The sequence below is a fragment of the Diospyros lotus genome, chromosome 9 (assembly GCF_014633365.1).
Source record: "Diospyros lotus cultivar Yz01 chromosome 9, ASM1463336v1, whole genome shotgun sequence".
Classification (NCBI taxonomy): domain Eukaryota; kingdom Viridiplantae; phylum Streptophyta; class Magnoliopsida; order Ericales; family Ebenaceae; genus Diospyros; species Diospyros lotus.
In genome coordinates, this window is record NC_068346.1 from 30,484,639 (window position 1) to 30,498,352 (window position 13,714).

At 37.7% G+C, this 13,714-nt stretch overlaps 1 protein-coding gene across 4 annotated transcripts in view; it reads left to right on the forward strand.

Annotated features, from left to right (window-relative positions):
• The window catches only part of LOC127809611 (uncharacterized), a 57,594-nt gene that overhangs the window by 38,421 nt on the left and 5,459 nt on the right, over nt 1-13,714 (forward strand). Inside the window, exons 13-15 of one of the 4 annotated variants that reach the window (XM_052348541.1) lie at nt 5,551-5,620; nt 13,349-13,429; nt 13,534-13,635. The exons of 1 other annotated variant lie outside the window; for it this stretch is intronic. In XM_052348541.1, coding sequence (XP_052204501.1) covers nt 5,551-5,620; nt 13,349-13,429; nt 13,534-13,635 — 253 coding nt within the window. The remainder of the gene's footprint in view (nt 1-5,550; nt 5,621-13,348; nt 13,430-13,533; nt 13,636-13,714) is intronic. 2 more of the 4 variants (XM_052348544.1, XM_052348542.1) reach the window with 2 other exon arrangements.

Below are 13,714 nucleotides of genomic sequence, written 5' to 3' on the forward strand. Positions count from 1 at the left end.
AGCTCATTGGTTGTTGGTGCTTGAGGTGTGCGCAAAGGGAAACAAAGCCAAGGGGAGCAGTGCATACATGGAGCCTCAATTGCAGCAGATGAATGCTTCATTTTCAGCTGAAATGGAGCTTCAGTGGCAACCAAAGAAGGGTGCATTTTCAGTTGGCAGCAACAAGGAACATAAGAAGGGGATCAGCCAATTGGACCAAGGAACCAGCAGTGGGTTTGATGAAAAGTGCAAGGAATTCGGTCGAATGTTTCGCCAGAAGTTGCAATGATACTAAGGAGTATCATTACAGTTTTCCCTCCGAATACTTTGATAACTATTATGGAAGTTTTAATAAGGAGGAGTTTCTTAAAATGGAGAGGTGAAGGAGAAGACAAGAAGGTGGGAAACTAATTCATCATTGACTTCCGAGTATGCGCTTGGGTATTTTGAATTAGGCAGCAATATCAAGAAGGATGTTGGCAACTTCAGAGATGATATTGGTGATGGATTACATCCTTCGAAGGGAACTTGTCATGAACAGATTGATAGGGCAGCCAATGCAGAGGGATCATCTGATATTGCTGAAAAAGAAGTCCAAATAGAGGGGAATTGCAGCCGACAAAAGGGAAAAGAAGTTCTCGATGGTGATGTTTTTGGGATTCTGCAACAAGAGCAATCCAACTTTAAGGAAGAAGGGGAAGAGGAAGAAGAGGAGGAGGAAGAAAAAAGTGAGGAAAAGGGATTGGAGGATGACACTCAATCAATTGGCTGCCTCTCAAGCACTCTTACTAGTGCTAAGACGCTTGGCCATGTGTCAATCATTGAGCAATCGTTGGCTGGAAGTGAAGTTACATCATCTCCTAATGTTAATGCTCACAAACAGCCTTGGTATGAGTATTCAAGGAAAGAATACAAACCTCCATTGCTGCATTTTGAGGCTGCTGTTGATATTTCTGTAGCAAAACATGGCTGTGGTTGAATGGGGATATAGTAACAGCAACAATGGATGAAGATCTACCCTTCTTACTTGTTTTGGATGGTTATGAAGTTTTCCTATTGAAATTCTGGGCCAATTCATACTTGGAATTGATCTTGAAAACCTAAGAATGAAGAAGAAGAGACCTAGAAGTAGAAAGAAAGAAAGGAGGATTATCTGCATAGAGAAGGTTGGAGTTGGATGAAGAGTAATGGCTACTTGTGGCAAGTTCTTGGGGACAAGAACTCTCTTAAGGAGGGGGGAATTGTCATGACCCAAGATTCCATAGAAGGGCATTATAGTAATAGACTTAGCAAGTTGTTAGGAGATATTTTTGCAATACTGTTACAGCACATGGATGTTGTTATTTTGTTAGATGAAGCCTATATAAATGCCTCTTACAAGAGAAGATATGCTGAAATTGATTAAATGAATATCTGATTCTCTCTCATTTTCTCTCTACTTCTCTCCCTCATTTCTCTCTACATCTCTCTCATTTCTATCCAAATATCCCTCTTAATTTTCTCCCTAATTCTCTTCAATCTCCCCCTTCAATTCTTCTTTGTTCTTCCCCAATTCCTCTTCTAACCCATCACGAACCCTAGGTTCGTGACACATGGCTTCTCTTTTCTTGAATAAAATGCCTCTCCCAGGTGCTCCCTTTGAATGTGAAGTATTCTGTACACAACTCTGAGATGACTTCCTTTTAGGTTGTGCATAAATTGACTAATCACCCCTACAACATAGGCTATATTTGGCAGAGTATGGGCCAGATATATCAATTTCCCTATTAGCCTCTGATAAGCCCCTGTGTCAACCATATTCTCCTCCAAAGCCTCTCTTAGCCTACGATTCGAGTCAATAGGGGTTTCAACTGCCTTGCAACCTAGCAATCCAGTTTCATTTAGGAGATCCACTATATATTTTTGCTGGGAAATGAATATGCCTTCTTTTGAATGAGCCACCTCTATTCCCAAAAAATATTTTAATCTCCCCAAATTTTTGATCTCGAATTCCTTCACCAAACACTCCTTTAGTTGGGTCATACCTTCCTCATTATTGTCGGTAACAGCAATACCATCCACATACATAATAAGCATTGTCACTCCCCCTGTGGCCAAGTGCTGAATAAAAGTGTACGGTCTCCTTGGCTTTGCCTATATCCCATGCTAAGCATTATACTTGTAAATCTTCCAAACCAAGCCCGTGGGGACTGTTTCAATCCATATAGGGCCTTTTTTAGTTTGCATACAACTGGTTCTAGTGTGGTTGTCCCATAACCTGGTGGCATTTCCATATGTACCTCCTTCTCTAGATTCCCATACAAAAAAGCATTTTTGACATCAAATTGATGCAGTGGCCAATTTAGGTTAGTAGCCAAAGAAAGGAGAACCTTAACTGTATTCAACTTTGCCACTGGTGCAGATGTGTCCAAATAGTCCACCCCATACACGTGTGTATACCCCTTGGAAACCAATCTCGCCTTGTATCAATCTAGAGACCCATTAAACTTATATTTCACAGTATAGACCCATTTACAACCCACCGAATGTTTTCCCTTAGGCAATTTCACTAAATCCCAAGTCTGGTTTTTTTCTAGGGCCGTCGTCTCAACATCCATGGCATCCTTCCAGTTCTTATTCCCTATAGCTTTAGAAAATTTTTTTGGGATAGGAATAGTATGTAGGTTGGTAAGAAAGGCTATGTGGGTAGTTGATAGCTTAGAAAAGGTAAGAAATAGGTGTAAAGGATGTTTGGTATAGGTTCTAGTTCCTTTTCTAAGTGCAATGGGCCAATCCAGGTCATATGTATCTGTCTCGAGTGTGGATTCAATAGGTTTTACAAAGCTATTATCAAGAGGGTCGATTGAGGAGATACCTGGAGATGGCTCTAAAATGGTGGCAGAATTGTCAATGTCACTTCTATCTGGGGAGATTTTAGGACTAGCAGGACTTGCAATGGATGCTAGGGCTTGCATAGGATTAGATTTAGGTTTCTCTCTCCTTGAATATACCTGTAATGGGCGAGGAGTAGATGGTGAAACTTCCTCTGGTGTAACACTTATTGAATCCTTCAGATTAGAAGATGGGTGCAAGGAAGGTAACAGATCATAGTCAGGGGAGAATTAAAGGAGAATCCCTATTGGTCAAGGTTAGATTTTGTTCTTGAGTACTAGAGGATTTAAAGTAGGACTTCATTCTCAACAAGGGTCACATTTGCAGATACAAAAAATTCTTCGAAGGAGGGTGATAGCATCGATAACCTTTTCTGTAGAAGAATATCCAATGAACGCACACTTTAAGCACGAGGATCTAGCTTCCCTTTATTGGTAGTAGAAACATGAACATAGGCTGTGCACCGAAATATCTTGGGTTGCCAATTACTAGCCACATGAAAATTAGGAAAATGGCCAGTCAATAATTGAATAGGACTATGAGATTCTAGGGTTTTTTTATGGAAGTTTATTGATGAAAGAGGTGGTTGTTAGAGCTTCTCCCCCCCAATAATGTTTTGGTACATTATGTTGAAACCAAGTGGACAGGACAAGAAGGAGTCTCTTCCCTTCTGTCATGCCTAGCTCAATCCAACGAAGATAAGATGTGGTTACAACATTATAGACTTGGTCACCTCTTTTTTCTCACTCTCAAGTTAATGTTTCTGATTTAGCCAAAGGTCTTGACTTTGAACATTTTAGTTGTGCTATGTGTGAACTTGCAAAACATAAAAGAGTGTCTTTCCTCTATCCAATAAAAGGATTGATTCTCCTTTCTCTTTAATTCATAGTGACATTTGGGGTTCATCAAATGTTCCCAATATTTCTGGGACAAGATGGTTTGTTATATTCGTGGATGATTGTACAAGGGTGGTTTGGTTATATTTGCTAAAAACAAATCAGAAGTAAGCCGTGTTTTCCCTATATTTTACAACATGATTAAAACTCAATTTGGGGTGGAAATAAAAAGGTTTAGATCTAATAATACTAAAGATTTTTTCAACCTATCTCTATCTGTTTTCTTTCAACAAAAAGGTGTCATTCATGAATTCTCTTGTCCCTACACTCCTCAACAGAATGGAGTGGCCGAAAGAAAAAATGGCCATCTTTTGGCTGTTATTCGAACTCTTCCCCATAGGTTCCAACATTACACTCCTTCTCCCTTCTTCTGCTCATATTAAAGAAATTACCTCATTTGAGGAAGGTAAGTCCTCCTTGCCAAGAATTTGCACTCTGACCGCATCAATTCTATGTTGAGGTTGGCTAAGAAGTCGTATGTTCGTTCCTTTTCAACAAATCTCTTATGTATTGCAACATCCTCACTACATTTTTCATTTAAACACTGGTAGTGGTCCAGTTCTTGCCATAGAGTTTGCAATAAATTTGCGTACTCTATGATGGTCTTCGTACCTTGCTTGGTTGCTGCCACCCTTGTCCGTATCTCATAAATCTGAGCTGCATCCTTGACCTTTGAATAGATTAATTTTATGGCCTCCCAGATATCCTTGGTTGTTGTTAAGAACACGATAGTGTTGTTGATCCCTGGAATTATGGAATTCCAGAGCCAGGACATCACCTAGGAGTCTTCTTCATCCCATGCTTCCAACGCTGGCTCATTCTCCTTTGGGCCAGTTCCCAACAAGTGGTTGAGCTTCCCCTTTCCTTTAAGGAAGGTGCGGATCAATTGTGACCATTTCAGGTAGTTCTTACCGTTCAAATGGTAAGTTGCTTGAAGGTTCTGCAATCCCCCACCCATTTTGAGTTCCAACAACTGGAATCTCTGAGGTATGGCTAGTATCTGCTGAATCGGGTGTAGGGTCTTGAATGGTAGACATTGTCAACGAAGTTTGAGTGGAAAAAAACAAACGGAGAGAAGATTGAAAGAGATAGGCTACGAATGTCCCAAGGAATCTGTTAAGAGTTCCTAGAGCTCTAATACCATATCAAGAAAAATAGTAAAGATGCTTCTCTTTAATCTTATTCATCTCCCACGGGAGGATTATGATTTATACAAACTTCCTTACAAGATTAGGAAGTTGCCAAAGACTAGCTTAGGAAAGCTTTCTAAACCTAGATTAGGAAATATACATCTTTTAGGATACGACAAATTAAGGAAATATATACTAATCTAGATCTAGAAGATACAATCCTAATTTAGGAAATATATACAATCATAATCAATCAATCATTCATAATCAATCAATCAACACTGATCTTGCCCGTGATTAGGACCTAATTGCTGACAAAGACAATTCTATGAAACTAGGATATGCTAATAATGGATACAAATACTTTACCTCCTAGCTTAAAATGGTATTTCCCTGTGAATTTAAAATTAGAATGAGCCTTTCACCCATCGTGGAGCAATCATTGAAAAAGCTACATAGTAATAGAGTTGTCTGATATGAGGCCCCAGGTGCAAAGTCTTTTAACTGGAAACCACTTAAACTTATCATATATGGCAGTTGCTGTCATTTTCATCCTGAATTTATTTTCTAACACTGAGTAAATTTATTTATTACTTTCCAGAGATGATTAGGATTATCATTTATTGTTCCGAAAGTAATTATTTTGTTTTTGACCAGTCAATTTTCTTTTCCAGAGCTGAGGAATTGGAGACAGCCTTGATGGAGATGGTCAAGCAGGATAACCGACGGCAATTGAGTGCAAGGGTATATCAGAAGTTCCTTTCTCCATGACTTTTCTCCCGCTATCTCTTCTTGATCAGAAATATGGCTTGTTCACGTGATTATGTATTTGCTTGCTCTTCTAGAAACACAGTTGTTAATGCAGAAGATGCATTTTGTGTGCATGCTTGCACACATGTGAAAATAATTGATACCATAGAGCTCTAGAGATTTTGTCTTGCTTAGCTAGAGATACCAAAAGAAAAAGAAAAAAAAAAACGAAAATGATATATCCTATTGTAGTTGAGCTCTTTCTTTAGCACTGATAATGTTAAAATATGATAAATTACACAGTCCCACTGAGCTATTCATTGGCGTACTTAACAGAGTCCTATCTGAGCCTGGACTACTCTCCTCTCAGTTGTCTCTCATCTAGCAGTCTTTCATGAAATGCTGGGAGAAATCACCAAATAGAGTGAAAATTTATGCATAATCCATAGTATTCTTAAGCAGTGTAGTCAAAGGCACTCGCCTTGCATGCTTAGCTGCTTGGGTGCTATAAGGCTCCATGGAAGCATCTCATCTACCTCTAGGCAAGGAAGCTTCAATCAAGTGATAGGCATTGAAGGAAGAAAGAGAGAAAATAATTTTTGTATTGACACACTAAAATCCTTTATATGTTTCCCTTTTTATAGGAAAATACAAGGCACAGAAATAGGAATTAAATAAATACTCTAGCTAACCTACAGCCAAGCTTTCCTAACTTACAGAAGTTGACTATAACTATATTTTTGCAGAAAGAAACAGCTAGCAAATCTCTAAGAATTTGACAATATCTAAGCCGAGTCTTTCATTTTTCAACACTCCCCCTCAAGCTGGCTTGAAGATATTTTCCATTGCCAGCTTGCCAATCAAACTGTCAAATTGCTTCTTATGTAGTCCCTTGTGATTATATCAGCAATATGATCAGTAGTTGGAATGTATGGCATGCAAATCAGTCCATTATCGAGCTTGTCTTTACTAAAGTGTTTGTTTACTTCTTCGATCTTTTTAGTTTAGCATTATCATCACCTGTCAATATTATATCATCCAATAAACAATCAAGATAGCAATTTTTCCATCTCTTGAATGTTTATACAACACAGTATGATCTGTTTGGCTTTGACAGTAACCATGACTTCTTGTGTTCCCTAAGTGTTCAAACCACGCGGGGGATTGTTTGAGGCCATACAAAGACTTCTTTAATCTACAAACTTTATCTTTACCAAAACCTTTCCTCAAAGCCAAGTGGTAGGCTCATAAAAACTTAACTCTCCCAAATCTTCATTTAGGAAGCATTTTTTACATCCAATTGATGTAAGGGCTAGTTGAAATTTATAGCCAAAGATAATAAAAAACCCAAATTGAGTTTATTTTGGCTATTGGAGCGAACGTTTCTTGGTAATTGATCCCGTAGGTCTGTGTAAACCCTTTTACCACGAACCTTGCCTTGTAACTTTCTATGCTACCATCAACCTAGCATTTTATCATAAATGTCCATTTGCACCCTATTGTCTTCTTAGCCCTTGGCAAGTCAACTACCTCCCAAGTGCCACTTTTCCTAAGAGCATTCATCTCTTCCATAACTTCCAATTTGGATCATTTAGAGCTTCCTGAATGTTTCTTGGAACAAACACGTGAAAAAATTTGGAGGTAAATGCTCAATGGTTATTAGAAAGTCTCTGATAAGATAAATATTTGGCAATAGGATTGTTGTTACATGTTCAGATTCCTTTCCTGGTAGCTATAGGAACATTAAGATCTGAGGGCTCATCGTTAGAAGTCACAATAGAAGAAGGAATTGGAATTGGAGATGAACTAGGAATAGGATTACCTAGAATATTTGAAGGACCATCTCTTGGAGATTTTGATTGATTTTGTGCTAGAGTAATAGGAAGATCTTTACCCTTTTCATGAGTTCTTCTTCTAGTATAAACCAGATGCTCAGAATTCAGATTGTTTTGATCATTTTGTAGTATTTCTCCCCCTATTTGTGATGCATCTTGAACAAAAAAAAAAAAAAACTGGGTTTGAAAAGATGTATTCGGGTACCCCTTTAAATGTTGTAGCCGAGAGGTTAGAAAGAGTAGGGAGGAACTTGAATAAATGAGGACTGTTTTTCTACCATTCCTTGATCTCGAGTAGGGTATTTATACATGAGTACATCTAATCTCTTCCTAAAGTACGGGAATACATGATAAATGAAATAAAAAAAAACTTTAAACTTGATTTTTCTGATAGGATTATCTAAGTTATGTGTAATCTCCTTTCTTGGTGCTTTATTTTCTCATTTCTTATCTCTTTTAACTTGAAACTTTTTCCCCAATAACCTGATCACAAACCAAGCCTTATCCTTTATCTCTTATCTCCTTTTAACTTTGAAATGCCCTAACAACCCTACCTCTTAATTTTAGGCCTTCAAGGTTTCATCTTCCTGATTTTTCCAACACATCTATACTTGGCAATGGTTGACTAGAATTTCCAACATCGCAAAACAGTTTTTCTTGAGTTTGTGTTTCGGAAAGAATAGGAGAAAAAATAGGGTAAGTGGAATCATAAACAATTGTATTAGGTAGAGGAGCAAAAATGTTCCAAAATTGTCTTCTCTCTTTTTCTCCCCCTGCAGATATTTTTTACTAAAGTAAGGTTGATTTTCAAAAAAAGAAACATCCATAAATGGATTTTTCTAGTTTGAGGGTTATAACACTTGTATCCCTTTTTGTTTGGCACACAACCTATGAAAACACATTTTTCAGCTCTAGGATCAAGTTTAGATCTAAATTTGCTGGGTATGTGAACAAATACAGTGCAGCCCAAAACTTTTAAAGGCAAGTCAGATTGTATTCTAGGTTCTGGAAAAGTGTTTTTGAGGCACCCTAAAGGTGTGATATATTTTAAAACCCGAGTAGGCATCCTATTAATCAATAGGATGTTGTTAAAACAGCTTCTCCCTGTAAGTACTTTGGAATATGCATAGAAAACTGTCATGACCCCTAAAATTAGGAAGTTATTTTTCATTTCAGTTATATCTTTATTTAGTTGTTATTTACAGTTATGTTCTAAGAACAGTTAAGTAATAGATATGGAGTGGTAGGGAGGTAGTGGAAGCGATTTAGAAGTAGTTACTAGTAGTGGAAGAGTGGTAACAGTCTTGTAGAATCTATGGATAGCCTATATATAAAGCTAAACCCATACTGCAGAGGCGTTATGCATGAGTTGTCAAGAAGATTATTGAAGTCTATTTGTTTCTCCCTCATTTTTCTATTTCTCCCTCTCTTTCAATTCTATCTTCGAAGAAAACCTTAGTTAGGACTAGGGTCTTGACATTTGGCATCATAGCAGCAGTTTCTCAGCCTCAGATCTAGCTTTTCTTTTTTGGATTTTCTCCATAGCTAATGGTTGCCAGACGCTTGAAGCTTCTACAAATAGATTTGGAAGGAAATTGGACGAACTCATGATCATGATGGCCAAACGTTATCAAGTTAGTCTTTCAACTGAATTACTCTCTAGGGAATGTTTTGATCCGATTATTCAACAAAAGAGACTAGTTCCTATGACAGTTGAAGAACCACTCCTGCTAGGAAATGATTTGATTCCTAGAACCGCAAGTCAACTTGTAGGAGGATTTTTTGTTAGAGGAGGAACAAATTCTGGAAGACAATGAGTGTCCATGGGAAGAAGATGAACAACCGGCCAAAGCTATCCAAGGGTTTAGGGTATGTTCGGGCTGCAACATTGAGATGGGCTATGAAAGCTTGAATCGCTTGGGTGTAGTTTGGCATCTAGAATGTTTCAAATGTGCTTGCAATCAACATTTGCAATGAGGAGTTTTCTATGCTTGGGAGTGATCCTTATCATGAGTCTTGCTACAAGAAGCTCTATCACCCAAAATGCGATGTTTGCAAGCATTCCTTAATAACAAACGCGGCTGGGTTAATTGAGTATGTAGAGCATCCTATTTGGGTCCAAAAGTATTGCCCTTTTCATGAATTCAATGGGACTCCTCATTGTTGTAGCTATGAGGGAATGGAACCTGGGGAAACAAGATTTGTTGCCCTAGAAGATAGTTGGAAGTTCTGCCTAGAGTGTATCGACTTGTCCACAATGGAAACTCAAGAAAGTCAGCCCCTTTATTTCGATATGCACATAATTTATGAAGAAATTGAAGTAGATGAAGGGATGGTATAAGAAAAAGACGTTGTGAGGATTGGATGATGAAGGAGTAGCTAGTTACCATGATATCTTGGGGACAAGAAATCTTTTAAGAGGAGGAATGTCACAACCCCTAGAATTAGGAATTTATTTTTTATTTCATTTGTTATATTTTTATTTAGTTGTTATTTACAGTTATGTTCTAGGAACAGTTAAGTAACAGATATGGAGTAGTGGGGAGGTAGTGGAAGTGATTTAGGAGCAGTAATTGGTAGTGGAAGAGTGGTAAGTTGTCTTGTAGAATTTGTGGATAGCTTATATATAAAGCTAAACCCACACTGTCGTGGCATTATGTATTAATCATGAAGAAGATTATTGAAGTCTCTTTGTTTCTCCCACATTTCTTTCTATTTCTCCCTTGGTTTCAATTTTATCTTCAAAGAAAACCTTAGTTAGGACCAGGGTCGTGACAAAAACATGATGATGCAAGCCACTTCAAGTAAATGTTTATTTTTTCATTTTGATTAGGAGTATCACAACATGTAGACTGATGTAGGATGCCTTTCTCTTTCAAAAAATTTCCCAAGCATTCTAAATATTCTATTCCATTATCAAAGGGAAGTATACTGATTTTTGTTTGAAATTGATTTTCAACCATATTGTAAAGCACTTTGAACAATTTTTCCACTTCAGATTTTTCACTCGTGAAATATACCCAACACGATTGTCTATGATCATCTATGAATGTCACAAACCATTTTTTTTTTTAGATAAAGTGGGGACCTTTGAAGGGCCCCAAACATCACTATGAATCAAATAAAATGGTTTTGAAATATGATAGGGTTTTGAGATATAAGTAGCACCATGGCTTTTTTGATAACTGACAACTCTCACATTGAAAAGATGAAGAATCCAAATTTTTAAATAAAGTAGAAAATAAATGTTTAAGATAAGAGAAACTAGGATGTCTTAGTCTAAGATGCAAAGCATTATTTGTTCATGAACAAGAATTGTATGCCTTGAGTTTTTTTTTATTATTGAAGAGATTGTCATCAAAATAGTAAGACTGTCTATCATCCTATCACTGCCAAATCATCCTTCCTGAGCTATGGTCCTGGAACTTGTAGTGAGAATCAAAGGAAGTAACACGACAGTTAGAATCTTTAAATAATTTACTCACAGACAAAAGATTACAGGCAAGTTTAGGGACATGAAGAACAGATTTAAGATCTATATTCTCTGAGATTTTTATTAAGCCTTTTGCTGCAGTAGGTGAGAATCTACCATCAGCAATTCTATTTTTTTTTTATTACCAGAACAACGTGAATTAAGTACTAAATAGATGAGAAAGACTGGTCATGTGGTCAGAAGCACCAAAATCAATGATCCAAGGAGCAGAATTTGAATAGAAAGATAGAGCATTAGGGTCACTACCTGTTTGAGCCAAGGAAACACTAGGAATACCAAATGAGGAATTGGACTTTAACAGTTTAAGAAGATGGTCCATCTCCTCTTTATTGAAGGGACTTGTCTCAGCTTCGTTTGCTGAAGGATACACATGATTGGATTTGTCACCAAGTTTGTTGCTTTTCCAATTTGCTGGTTTGCCATGAATCTTTCAGCAAGTTTCTGAGTATGGCGGGGTTTGTTGTAGTAGTCACACCACACTTGAGGTTTTTCATCTGTCTGCTGATTGATAGTGGTCTTGCGATCATTGGCATCAGAAGCAGCCAATGCCAAGTTCAAGATAGAGACACCAGCAGCCTTTTCCAAGCATAACATTCTTACAGCTGTCCTCTCTTCTTACTTCAGAAAATACTTCTCCAATTGGGGGAAGAGGAGGTCTGCCAATTATTCCTTACTTCATCAAATTCAATGTTGAGTCCGGCAAGAAACTTAAAGTTGCTATTGTATTCCACCAATTTCTTGTTGTGATTACAGTCTTCTGTAGATTTCCATTCATATTCATTAAAATAGATCCAGGTCTTACCACAATGGTTTCAGCAAGTTGAAATACTTAGTGACACTATCTTCTCCTTGTCGGATCTCACCAAGTTTCAGTGCCAATTCATAAACTTGGGACTGATTACCCAGATCTGAGTACATCTGGTTGATATTGTCCCAGAGTTTCTTATCCATCGGATAGCACATATAGTTGGAGCTGATTTCTTCATCCATGGAATTTTCTGCATCCCAAGTAGCATACATTGGGTCCATTTTTTCTGGTTCCTTCATAGTTCCAGTTAAATATCCAATCTTCCCTTGCCCTCGGATATACATTCGAACGGGCTGAGACCATTGCAGAAAATTATCACCTTCAAACGGATAGTGGTGATCTGGACAGAGTGTGTGAATCCGAGTTGGAGGTTTTGGTTTCAGTGTTTGTCAATGAGTTAGTAGGGGGAGTGGACTCAGATGAAACTTCAGCCATGGTAAAAAAAAGGTTCGCTAAAGAGGGTTTTGTGGGACAAGTCCTAGGTTTTCTTTCAGACAGAGTCAGTGATCAAGTTACTGCTCTGATACCACAAAAACAGGGAGAAAATAATTCATGTCTATTGACACACTAAAATGCTTTACATGTTTCCCTTTTTGTAAGAAAATACAAGGCACAAAAATAGGAATTAAATAAATACTCTAGCTAACCTAAGCCAAGCTTTCCTAATCTACAGAAGTTGACTAGAACTATATTTACAGAAAGAAACAGCTAGCAAATCTCTAAGAGTTCGGCTATATCTCGGCCAAAACTTCCATTTTTGAACAGTATGTCTAGGCGTAAAAATAGGTACAGAGGAATTGACCCTAAAAATATAAAAGAGATATGTGAAAAAGGAATTTACAAGCCAAAACAAAGAGGAAAATGGGAAAGAACGGAGATAACTGGCAAGTAGTTGATACTGTTCACGCAGTCACTATCAGTTGCCTTCTCGATTTGTTCCCATTTCTCTGTTCTTTTGTAGCTAGAAAGGTCACAATGACATGGATCACAAGAAAGCAAGTTGAAGAAGAGTCACCAGAGGTTGACTAGAGTTCTCGCAGTAAGCAAGTTGATGCTACCCATTTTCCTCATTAACATGCCATATCATATCAAGCCTGTGCTGATTGCTGTAGGCTTTGGGATGCAACTCTCTCTCTATGTCTTTGTATGGTTGTTTAAAGTTATATGTTCCTTTGTCATGATTTTGGGAAGCACATGTTTTCAGCCAACTAAGAATGTTAATCCGAACCCTGATATTTTATTATGGTATTCAAATGTGTAAGCTTACTTCATTTGTTTAATTATGCTACCAGATCAGGCTCGGTCTCTCCAAAATTTCTCACTCTTCTTGTATTGTATTTCCTTTGTATTTTTTCTTCTTTCCTTTTTCTCTCTCATTCTGAATTAAAAGAATTAAAGATCAAACAAAAAAATATCTGCTGCAAGCCTACAATGCTTTCACCTTTCTCTGCACAGATCCACAAAATTGTTTGGTGCAGTTGCTCATTGTCTTAAGTAAGATTGTCATTTAGTGTCTGGCCATCTCATTCTTTTCCCTTGTTTAAAATGAATATTTTTCATATTGAATTTCTGCTTATGGGCTTCAGGTTGAGCAACTAGAGCAAGAGGTTGCTGGGCTTCGGCAGGCCCTTGCTGATAAGCAGGAACAAGAAAATGCCATGCTTCAGGTTTGTGTTGCTTTATCTTCAATTATTACATACTTGAAACTAGGTCTAGTCTCTCTTTTGTTGATACATCTTAGGAGGATGTCTTAATTATGATGTATTTATAGGTTTTGATGAGGGTAGAGCAAGAACAAAGGGTAACAGAAGATGCCCGCAGATTTGCTGAGCAAGATGCAGCAGCTCAGAGATATGCTGCTCAAATGCTTCAGGTTGTATTTTGTGCGTCAACTTATGTCTTCTGCCACTGATCTATAATAGTTATGCTATACGCAGCAGCAAATACAAATT